General features: G+C 42.4%; 1 protein-coding gene across 1 annotated transcript in view; it reads left to right on the forward strand.

Annotated features, from left to right (window-relative positions):
• Nucleotides 1-9,343, forward strand: part of LOC104498425 (G protein-activated inward rectifier potassium channel 1-like) — a 9,870-nt gene extending 527 nt beyond the window's left edge. Inside the window, exons 2-4 of the mRNA XM_010141841.1 lie at nt 5-253; nt 6,680-6,896; nt 8,742-9,343. Coding sequence (XP_010140143.1) covers nt 5-253; nt 6,680-6,896; nt 8,742-9,343 — 1,068 coding nt within the window. The remainder of the gene's footprint in view (nt 1-4; nt 254-6,679; nt 6,897-8,741) is intronic.
• The last annotated feature ends 2,518 nt before the right edge of the window (nt 9,344-11,861 follow it).

Raw genomic sequence — 11,861 nt, forward strand, 5'->3', positions numbered from 1 at the left:
CATCACTGAGCGCTGCCCTGAGGGCATTGTGCTCTTCCTTTTCCAGTCGCTGCTGGGATCTATCGTGGATGCGTTCCTCATTGGCTGCATGTTCATTAAGATGTCTCAGCCCAAGAAGCGAGCTGAAACCCTCATGTTCAGCCATGCTGCAGTCATCTCTCAGCGGGATGGCAAGCTCTGCCTCATGTTCCGTGTCGGCAACCTTCGCAACAGCCACATGGTGTCTGCCCAGATCCGCTGCAAGCTGATCAAGGTGAGGCCTGGTGTGACAGCAGGTGGGATGGAGTGCCTGGGTTGCAGTGGGTGATGCAGGCAGGGCGTGCACTGAGTGCAAGCATGTGCCCATAGCTAGGGTAGCATGGGGCTTCCCCTTGCAGCCCCTGCTGCTGTCTCCTGGTGGTCTGTGCCCTGCCCCAGGGCCAGCTGCCCTGTCTCTTGGCATGTGGGTGAAAGAACGTGGCCAGGGCAGTATGAAGGGCTTTGGAAAAATTTGATAAGGCTGCCCATAGTAGGAGCCACAAAAGAGCCAAGCAGGAGTAGGGGAAAAGACTGTCTCATCAGAGACATCCCATGGCATTGCAGTAGATTGAGAGGCTGGCAGGAAGCCAGTTTGGTCAGGAAGGATGGATGTGTCAGGACACAGGACAGATGCAGGAAGGGATACTAAGGCATGCCCCACAGCAGGTGATGGCGGCTGGGAGTAAGAAATTGATTTGTGGTGACATTAAATGTGTTTTGTGGTACATTAAATAGGATGAAGATCAACCTCGACTTTCTCTTCACCTTGGGGAAACTTGGGGAGCTTTAACTTGTAGTTCCAGCCAGCGGCCTCCCAGCATTTCAGAGGGATTGTGAAGGCGCTTTAGTAGAAAGGTCCTTTGATTGTCAGCAGTATCTATTTATTAATCACGGATAATGGTCAGCGTAATTCAGAATGCAAGAATACTGGAATTCAAAGGGGATCATAACCAAAAAAATGAAGAAATTATCAGGAGGCAGTAGAGTTTGACAGACAAGGAAGTCAGGCGGGAGCAGAATGGAAGGCAAACACTGCGTGCAGCATGCCAAGGTGAAGCAGTATAGCAGCTCACAGCAGTTAGGTCTTGTCACAGGAGCATGCTTTGTGGAGAGCATCAGAAGCTGGGTCTCAGTGATGATATTAACTTCAGAATATCATATTTGAATGTCGTAAATGTTCTATGTTCTCTATGGTAAGACTACTCTCGAGCAACTGCTTTTATTATTTATTAATAATCTGCATTATATTATTGATCTGCAGAAACAAGCATGATACAGTAGGTGATGAGACAATGGTAAATGTGACAGGCTCTTTTCCTTCTGTTCTGTTTAATTTTCTTGCCACAGAATACCATTTAAAACCATTTAAAATGGAGAACCTGCTAAGATTCAACAAGAGCTTGTATATATAGTGGAATAAGTTGTCAGGAGTTACAATGGAGTGATTTTTGTAGGAATTAGAAGCCAGCTAAACCATTGTTTTTGTTGATCTCTAACTACTACAAATTAGCAGGAAGGCCCCTCTAAAGTATTTAATTCTGTCCGTCATACAAGACAGAATGCAAGTCAAAGTGGCATAAAGGCAGTGTTGCAGTTGGGTTTTTACAGTGATAGTAATTTGCTATAAACGTCTTTTGAAACACACAGCCTGGTGCGCTTTCTGCTCGTAATTCTATAGTTACACAATGCTGGTATGCAGATGATCGGGACAGAACACACAAGGACATTTGATGGACCTGCTTGAACGATTCGTCTTATGATAGCTGTTTCATAGACTAGGCAATTAATCAGTGAGTAATACGTGTTTTCTATCCAACTATCATCTCGCCCATGACTTGTCTTCAAGCTGGTTCACCACCTTTGGCAAATGTAAGATACGGACGCAGGGAAGTTTGGAGGTGAACATTTGTGTACTAGCTACCCCCTCAGTCCTCATTACAAGACGTGGTATTGGTTCCTACGTCTTTCTGTAAATCTTCCTCAGCTCGCTGAGGTGCCCCTTGAGCTGGACACACGGTTCCAGCAGTCCTAGCAGCTGTTTGGGCAGCGTGTGAATTTACATCGGCTGCTTTGAAGTAGCTTTGTGTGTCCTGTAAACTTACAGTGAATGTGCTGGAACTCGCTTACCATGTATCTTCTGCAAGTTCTGCCTTTCCGCTGTGCTTCATGCAGTGCTGTTGACAGCTTATCTTGCAACACTTCTCCTGCATCCAGTTAGCTAGCTAGATTTTCTTTTCACTTGTGTCACTGTGAAAGAATGTGAAGAAATATGTCTTATCGCGCTTTTTTAATTGAGATAGTTGATGTATTTAGTAGTCAACACAGTGTTTTGTTTGGACCAATGGAGCCCCGAGGATTTACCCTTGTAAAGAAAGTACACAATCGAAGTGCGTCCGAATGGCATTTACTGAAAGCGTGATATATGCCCTAGGATATTCGGTAGATTACAGTGGGGCCACCACATTGTGCTGCCTTTTTTTTTGGTCTGGGGGACTGCCCAGAAGCGTGGCATAGTGATGTCATGGAAAAGTCTGGGGCCCTTTTTGGACTGAATTGTGGAGAGTTTGGAAAACAGTTAAAAGACTAAGTGTGTATGTTTCAGCAAAGTCTTTTCCAGAAACGCGAGTCTTCCCCATTTCCCATTGAATGCTGTAGAGGCAGAAAAAAGCAAGTTCCTGGGGCAGGAAAGAGAGAGAAGCTCTTTGGAACTGGCTGCTGAAAACATGCAGTTCTAGGTCCTGGCCTTTTTAGTGTCATAGTGAACTGTTTTTTTCTGCCTGTTAACTCCTGCACCTCACCAGTGCACTTGAGTGATCTAATGATAGCAGCAGCAGCCAGCATCCACTGTATGGCGATCAGTATTGGCTTTTTAAACATTAGTTACGATACCTATTCTCATCTTCTTTTGATGGAGCTACAGATGTCACTGATAGCATATCAGATAGCATTAGTGTGTAAAGTGGTCTGTAAAGTGTTTCAGCTAGTAACATAGGACATTCTGGTTCAGAAAGCCAAGGAAGGTCAAATTATCATTGTCTGTTTTCACCATGTGCTAAGCAGTAGTTTTAAAAATACAATTATGAAGCATAGTAGCCATAAAGCCCTTTGGTTTATGACCAGCAGGCCCCTCTTCTTTGAGCTGTGCTAACTAACGGCTTTGAATAAGCTCAAAGCAAACCAAATTGTAACAGAAAGTTTGCAGATGGCAGATGACACTCATTGCAAATAAGTAAGAAGACCCATTATATTGTGATCTCAATAACTTGATAAACAGGGCAAGTGCAGAAAGTGCAAAAGGTGTGTTTTTGAATATCACAGAATCAGTCAGGGACCTGGGAGTTCTGTAGTCCAACCTCTTGCTCAAAACCATGGTGAATTAGGAGGCCAGACCACATTACCCAGGGCTTTTTCCAATCTGGTTTTGTAAACCTCCAAGGACGAAGACTGCACAGCCCTGCTGAGCAAGTTCTTCCACTGCTTAACTGTCCTCATGATGGAAACGTTTCTTCGATCCAGCCTGAACTTCCCATTTCAACTTATGCTTCTTGTCCCTCTTGCTCCTGCTACGCATTGCTGTGAAGAGCCTGGCTCCATCTTCTTGACTACCTTTCTCTTAGGTTTTGGAAGACTACAATTGGATCCCTCTCTACACCTTCTCTTATGGTCTGAACAAGCCCGTCTCACTCAGGTCATATTTGCACCTTGGGGCAACTAGACTATATTAAAAAGTAGCAGTCATCTTAGGAGTTCCTAAGCTAGAGCTCCAGGTCACTACCCAAAACCCATACAATTCTTCAAAAGTGGTATCAAAGTAACAAGTTCATATTATTTCAATAATGTTCATATTATTCATATTATTTCAATAATGCTACGCTAAGGATGGGGCAGAAGTGCAGAGAGGTGAGACAGATGATCGGGTTTTTTCTCTCAAATGCCAGAACTGAAAGTAGCATAGTACTGAATGGCAAATCAGCACGTACTACTTCAGCATGTTCTAGATTCCTGAGGTTCTCTACAGCTTACTGCAATATTAAGCTCGACGGTCGTCTGTCTTTTGCATCCTGTGTTTTCTACTCCAATGCTTAGTTAGTGCACCCTGGTATCAAAATATAATTGCGTGCGTTCTCTAAATAAGTGAACTGAAAGAGGGTTAATAATAATAAAACTACGTCCTGTCCAGTTAAAGAAGGATGTGCATAAACAGCAGGGTTTAGCAAAGCGCCAAGAATGAATAAATGTTAGGAGTGAAGCCTTGAAGGGAACAGAATGTTTGGTCAGAGACAAAACCAGACTAAGTGATGATGCAGTGGAAGTCTGCCTAGTAATAAGAAACAAACCAAGGATCCAGTGGCAGAAAGTTAAAGGTGGAAGAATCCAGACATGGAATACTTTTTTTCTAAGCTGTGAAGCAATAAACTTCGGATAATCTTATCTAGACCTTTGGGCGCTCCATTTCTGGCCACATTTAAAATGAAAACCGGGGCATTTCTAAGTCATTGTGCCCTCATTCAAGCATGCATTAATCTGCGGAATTTATTTGGATTTGTGTTATACAGGTGGTCAAAATAAAGAATCACAGGAGTTTCTTCCAAACTTATTGCTGACAGTTTATAGTCCTCTGCCCTGTTTTGTGATCCTTGGAGTAAAGGATCCTTGAGTAAAGAATACATCTGCAACAAAGGTCACTGGCTAGGAGTCTTAACATATTTTGGCTATTAAGCTGTCTTCATTTGGGTAATTTTTTTTTTTAATCTAACAAATAACTTTTCTTTTAAAAATTCTCCATGCCATGCATAAATCAGTCCATTATGAAAGATACCAATACCTCAAACACGACCTTTTGCTTTCTCCCAGATCTGTTACCTCTAATCCTCGCTGGATTTGTTTATTATTGAGTGGATTTGATTGAAGACTCTTCCACAGAGAAAAATGGTTTGCAGATGAAACAGTTCTTAAGTCCTTTGGCATCAGTTTGTGTGAATATGCACAGCTTTGTCTAGGTAATTGTGTTTGATAAAACTTGGGAAAACTTGAGGTTTAGATGTTGGTTCATAGAGCTTGTTGAGCCTTGTTATCTTGGAGCAAAGATCGGATGTTGCCAACCAATTTGTGCACCCGCTGAAAGAACAGTCGCCAGGCAACGAAAGCAGTATCGTAGTCTGCAGCTTCGTTCTGCAGGTTCCCTCAGGAAAAGAGAAAGGTTGTTTTTGCAGTACGCTTTTGCATATGACAGAGTCTGTCACAATTGCTGTGTAGCAGTGGTTTTGATCGTTTTTATTTTATAGTGCTTGTACCTTTCACAGCACAAATAATTCATTAGAATGCTTTTGCAAGCAATCAGCTGGTATTTTCTCTATCCTCATCAGTAGTGAAGAAACTGACTCTTGAGTAAAGGAGGAGTTGGTTATTTAGGTAGGAGGAATTTTTTTTTCTTCAGCAGAAAACCACACACAGCATGTAAGTTAAATATTGTGTTTAATAAGGACTTGTACTCTCATAACCTAACTGGTTACATCATCAGTAAATACCACACAGTTAAAAATTCAGCATTTCTAAGATACAGGCGAAGCAGAGAGACAATCTGAAGATACACGAGTTGCTTAGAGATTTTTTTTTTGAAGACAGAAACTTTCTTAAAAGAACACCAATCAGATCAAAGTCAACAGCACAACTGCTAGCTTTGGCTTGCTCTCAGGACTAATGGATGGAGTTTCCAAGCAATGTGACCGATACACAGTGAAAAGTATTTAGTAACTACAGAATAATCTATCATTTATAATCAATAGTCAGCTGCTTAAAGCGTTAATTGCTTTCTAATCAAGCAATAAACAGAAAGGATTTTAAACAGGATGTTAAGTAGGCTCTGCAAATGTTCTAATTTTAGTGGGCACTTTCCACCAGAGGCCTTTTAAAGCAATCAACTGAGGAGCTGTCTGGCCGACGGATGTAATTTTTAGTTACACTTTGAATACCAGGAAAATTTGGGGGGAACACTGCAGGGCGGGGAGAAGCTATCATATCAGTATTTTTATTGGACCCATGAAATTACCTGAATAAAAACATGGCATTGAGCTTAATAATAATCATAAGTTCATTATGAAGGTCAACATACGGTAGGTGGTACATGCAAATTGTTAAGGGATGATAGCATTGTTAATATCAGCTCAGATCGAAATGTCACTTACCAGATGTACTGTACAATTACTAGGATGCTTACATTAGAGTTAGTACATCACAGTGTCTGCCAAACAAAAATTAGTAACGTGAAAATAATGAACCATGAATTCAGTCAATAGATTAAAATGTGCCTGGCTTGTAGAATTTGCTCTGCTTAATGGGAACTTTTACTGCAGGGTGTTCACAGCCAACACCTGTTGTAAGGTGTGTAGTGTGGTACTTCACATTTTTCTCAAAATATTTATATATATATGTATCGTGGTGGAGTTTGTAGACGATGATGAGATCTAGTGGCATGATGAGAAGAGAAAAAATTGGTCATATATAGTAGCCTTACAGCATTTAGCATTACTTCTCTCTCCATGTTGAAGACCCCAGACCTAGTATGTAGAAGGTAATGTCATGAAAGAGACAGGTTTAAACGTCATTGCATTGATTTCATGTTTTGCTTCACGCGGTGATTACTAAATCTTTTCATCTTTAGTCCCGACAGACACCGGAGGGAGAATTTCTGCCACTGGACCAATGTGAACTGGATGTTGGATTTGGAACTGGAGCTGACCAGCTGTTTTTAGTTTCCCCATTAACCATCTGTCATGAAATTAATTCAAAGAGCCCCTTTTTTAGTCTCTCACAAAGATCACTAAGAAGTGAGCAATTTGAAATAGTTGTTATCCTTGAAGGAATCGTTGAGACTACCGGTAAGATTTAAAACAATACATACGCTCTTAATTTTTAGTCTTTGTTTTCATTCCTGGTATTTTTAGCGAGGCAGCTGTTAATAACTTCAGGATGCTAATCCTGGATGCTCCAGAATATCCTGCCATATGCTAGAGCCTCAGTAGCCTTTACTGGCCAAAAAGGGCCCCTCCCTTCCCCATAGGGCTGTGCATTCCTGATGCCCAAAGAGTGAGATGCGCTCTGCCGTTCTTACGAGTATGGCATGTGGAGGAGTACACCACCCTTACGGAACTCCTGTTTTAAGGGCCACCAGTCTGAAAGAACGCTGAACTTCCAAAGTTGCCAGTGCTGCACAATCACTTTCAGCTTAGCTTGCATTAAATTGAATGCAAAGTTACAAGTCCAGTTTTACAGTACAAATGCAGATCACCTCGTTACAAAGATGGTAGGAATGCGTGGTTATCGGCAAAGATGAGCACGGTTTTTTCTTTCCAAACTTTTTTTTTTAATTCTGATATGGTGTAGACCATGACTTTATGGCCTTGTCTTTTGAGGACTTCATTCTGCTGGGAATCCTGTGACAACGCGCCGCACTTACACAAGAAGCTCTGCACTGAGAATCCATGCGTACTGTTGTCAGGGGTTAGAGCTGCGCCAAATCATTCCGTAGGTTCATTGATATTCCGATCTTCCTCTCCCTTCGTTCGAGGATTTGTTAAACTTAAAAAAAAGAAAGGAGCATTTTTGTCCTTTCAACAAGATTGCCAGTTGCCCAGTTCCTGCCCTAGGAACAGTAACATCCTTTTGATGCAGGGAAGTGCAGTCATCTCACGCCAGACAGGAAACAGAACTGACGATTACTGTACACGTGCTGGACTGAGCCCCAAACAAACACACAATTCACCAGGGCAGGACAGCCCTTCGTGTTGAGTGCAGCAGTCTTTAGATCCCCACAGAAGCCTCTTCTCATCCTGCAGCTGAACCATCTGTATCTTAGGGAAGCAGGCATTCGTAACTGCACTTAATGCAGTTACCTAACCGGGTGTCGCAAGGGAAACATTTTCCACATGTCTGAGAATTAATGTAGCAGTAACTGGAGAGCAAATCAGAGTTTGGGCTTACTAACTGCTAATTCTGCTTCTGAAGAATACCACGGCAGGAAGTCTTAGTGGATGTGTGTATTACTTATCATCAGCACTGCTGTGCTGAGATCATAATGGGTTTGTTGGCTAGGTTAGAATACATTTCAGCTGTCACTTCACACATCTAAATACTAAATGATGTGTGTTTGCACTATGTGGAACAAATTCTACAAGCTTTACAGCAGTACCTATGTCATATCATGGAATTAAGCTGCAGTGTCTCTGTACGGCTTTTGTCTTGACATACTGTTTGGAGAAAGAGTAGCTTAGCCTATAGAAGGAATGGAATATTAAATTTTTCATTTAGCCCGGTCTTTGCCAGGTAATTCTGTAAGCCTCTGCCAAGCAACGGTTCTTTCTCCCAAGGTGACTTTGAAGAAACAGTATTACATGCAAACAATAAGATTGTTGTTGCTAGCGAGCTAATACTATCTTAAATTTATGTTTTGCTTTTATCAAAAGCTGTTGGCTCGGTGTGAGGCTGCAATAATCCAATATTTGTATAAAAATGTAGTAAAGCAGTTCGAGGCACTCCATTGACTGTTGGGAGATTGACTAGGGACAATCCTCCATTCTATAAATTTTAATATATTAATCTATAAATTTGTTAGCTTACAGGCTACGATTGATTTTAATCTGTCAGGCCTACCATGTATGTTTTGTTCCATATGCCAGTCTACTTGCTCACATTAGAATGTCATGCTCTTGTCTCTGTTTCTATAGGAATGACGTGTCAAGCTAGGACCTCATATACAGAAGATGAAGTTCTTTGGGGTCACAGATTCCTTCCAGTAATGTCCCTAGAGGATGGCTTTTTCCGTGTCGATTATTCGCAGTTTCATGCTACGTTTGAAGTCCCCACTCCTCCTTATAGTGTTAAAGAGCAAGAAGAAAACCTGTCCCTATCATCTCCTCTGAACAGCCCTGTTGATGATAACAAAACCAGAAGAGAACAGGTTTGTTCACTTGACTGTACTGATACTGCAGGAGAGAAGAACAAGCTGCCTTTTAAACTTCAGAAGATTAGCTTGAGAAAGGAAGACCTTCCAGGAAGAACCCTGAGAATGAGTTCCAGTAACACAGAGAAGACTTGCAGTGCTGGAGATCTCTTGAAAATTCAAGAAATAAGTTCCATGTCTCATGGTGAAGACAGCCATGACAGGATACAGCTGAAAGCCTTAAAAATAAATGCTGCAGCTTTGACTCAGTCTACCGGCAATCTCAAGTTACAGAAGAACCCTCCAAGTATATGCGCTCTAGAGATGAAAGTGGAAGCTAATTTTCCTGCCAAACTTCGAAAAATGAACTCTGATCACTTCTCTTAAGAGCAGAAGCAAGAGGATTTTTTGCAGATAAACTGCATTTGAGACTGCTGACCTGTAAGAGTTGTCATACAGTAAAGTCATAATTTGGTTTTCCCACTTTCAGGAATAATGATCCTTTTCGTGTAAGTGTTTGGTACAGATGCAAATTAGGTAGCATAATAGGGCACTGAGGTTAGGCTGTCGTGCCAGAGACATCACTGCCCTAACGACGTTTATCGGCACGATTGTTGCAAATCTACATTGTCCTCTGTATATACAGATGCTTTTTCACAAAGCAAGGACCAGATTCTTAGTTGTTGAGTGAAATGTTCAGAGATCGACCCAAAAAGGCTGTAAAACCAGCTGAAACTCCGTTTTGTGCAGCTTAGATCTCGGACCATTCTGACGTACAGAACAGCAGAACACAGGAAGAACCTGTTACGCTGCTCCGTCGTGATGCAGCTCTCCCTCAGCCACCCCGCTGGAAGACAGCCTTCCTTGTGGCATGCCAGCTTCCTGCCCTCAGAGTCTCCTTCAGTGTCATTCAGGTTTGCGATAGTCATTTGTGTTTGAGTCACGTGAGCTCTCATAAACATGAGATTCATTTATCCTGTCCAAAATCAGACTCCAGCATTTGATCAGCTGGATCACACACTGAATTTTAACGACATCACCACTCACTGTGAAGGGAACTTGAGGTCAGTAGCACAACTTCACGGTATGTCTTATACCTCAACTTCATGAAATTTTGGTTTGGAGACTCCTTGTAACTACATAAAAGCAAAGCGCTAGATAATGCTCAGTCATGACAGGAATGGGCAACAATACACATCTCAGAGTTTTACTGATGATGGTAGGTCTTTGACGTTGCTCTTTTGTTGTTGTTGTTACGTTTGCGTTCTCCGTTCATGTATGATCCTCAATAATTTTGTGGATTTGACCTTTATATTATTATGCAATGTACTGCAGGGTAGAACTGTATTTTAACAAATACATTAAGATACTGAAAGAAAAGGCAGCAGAGCGTGCAGCTGAGAGAGGGCTCTCATGTTTTTGAGAATAATGGAGTATTCTCTCAAAGTGCTTCTGCTAATAATGGTGATTACTTTCAATATTTGAAGTATTTAGAAGATCATCCCTGGAATATGGCAGCCTTATCCGTAGAAATGATGAAAATTATGTCAGTGAAGGTTTACTCACAGGCGTTGGTATTTTGGTAGCCAGTATCTCTGTAATGTGTCATACAGCTTTTTGTAAGTGACTTTTTCTTCCGGCTTTGAAACAAATCTTGCATAACTGAAACTACCGTTTGCCATATGGATCATCAGGAAATGGTGAGCACTAGACTTTGATTTTCTTAGCTTTCCTGGGGGTCTACCTTTCAGAATAATTGCACTGCTCTTCAGCATTCTGCTGTCCATCACCATCTTGAAAGAGGTCGTGGTTTGTTTTTTTTTTTCTGGTTGCTAGTGAGCAAGCATGGTCAGCACTTGCTGTTTTGTAAAACGTGATGTTCTGCTCAGTAGCTCAGCATGTAGGGGGCTGAGCATTAGCAGAGCACTCCTCAACAGAAGGATCAGATTCTGCTCCTGTTCTGTGAACAGAATTCGGTCAAATTGACAAGGGCTTGCTGTGGCATTCCCATTGGCAACACGTGCCTCAGTGACTAGAATGGAGAGGTGAAGCGATACGGCCAGGGCAGGGATGGCTTGGCTTGCATATATTATTGCTATTGCTTGCTCTTCATCTCCTGCCTAGGTGTGAAACTGGAAAATGCTGTTTTACACAGGGATAGGGTTTGCTTGTTGCTGTTCTTGTTTGTTTTCAACGTGAATTTTGACATTATGTATGTGCTAAAATCGGTATTTTCATTTGTGAAATGTATTGGTATGGGATATTTAGATGACAGTGTGAAGTCTTGATGGATGATGATTCTTCCAACTCTTCATATCAGCCAAAATTAATATAAAATTACATCCATCTCAGATCTCAAGCATTCTTGCAAGTCAGGCAGCTCAGTGTACATTTCCAGTAGACACAGAAACAACGAGCTGGTTTCTGCTTTTCCAAATAGTTAGATGAAAGGTGTGAACCATCACCACTCTGGACAGAGGAAGGTACGGGCAAAGTATCGGACTTGGACAGTCCGGTCCCCAGGTGCTGCTGTGGCGGCAGTGGCCTGTGGCAATGCAGACACCACCTCCACACCTCTCAGAATATTCCTGTGTCAGTGGGACATTCTACATGGACCAACAGAATCAATTTACCAAGTTGGCCGGGAGTTGTCCCTGCCCTAACATGTAGAGGCGAGGCTTGATCTGGGTGGTTCATTTTCAATCGCAGGCGCCACTGTGGACAAGACGTTACTGCCCGGCCCCAGTCAGCCAACGGAGCGGGACCACCTTCTGCCCTGCTGCTCCCTGAGCAGAGCAGCTTTTCCAGGGTGGCCCCGTCTGTCACACAGCCCCTCTCCATCTCCCCCACTCCTGTGCAGCTGCTTTCGTCCGCCTCTAACAGACGTGAGCGGTGAGGTAATCGA

This window comes from Buceros rhinoceros, unplaced genomic scaffold, assembly GCF_000710305.1.
Source record: "Buceros rhinoceros silvestris isolate BGI_N320 unplaced genomic scaffold, ASM71030v1 scaffold14130, whole genome shotgun sequence".
Taxonomy (NCBI): domain Eukaryota; kingdom Metazoa; phylum Chordata; class Aves; order Bucerotiformes; family Bucerotidae; genus Buceros; species Buceros rhinoceros.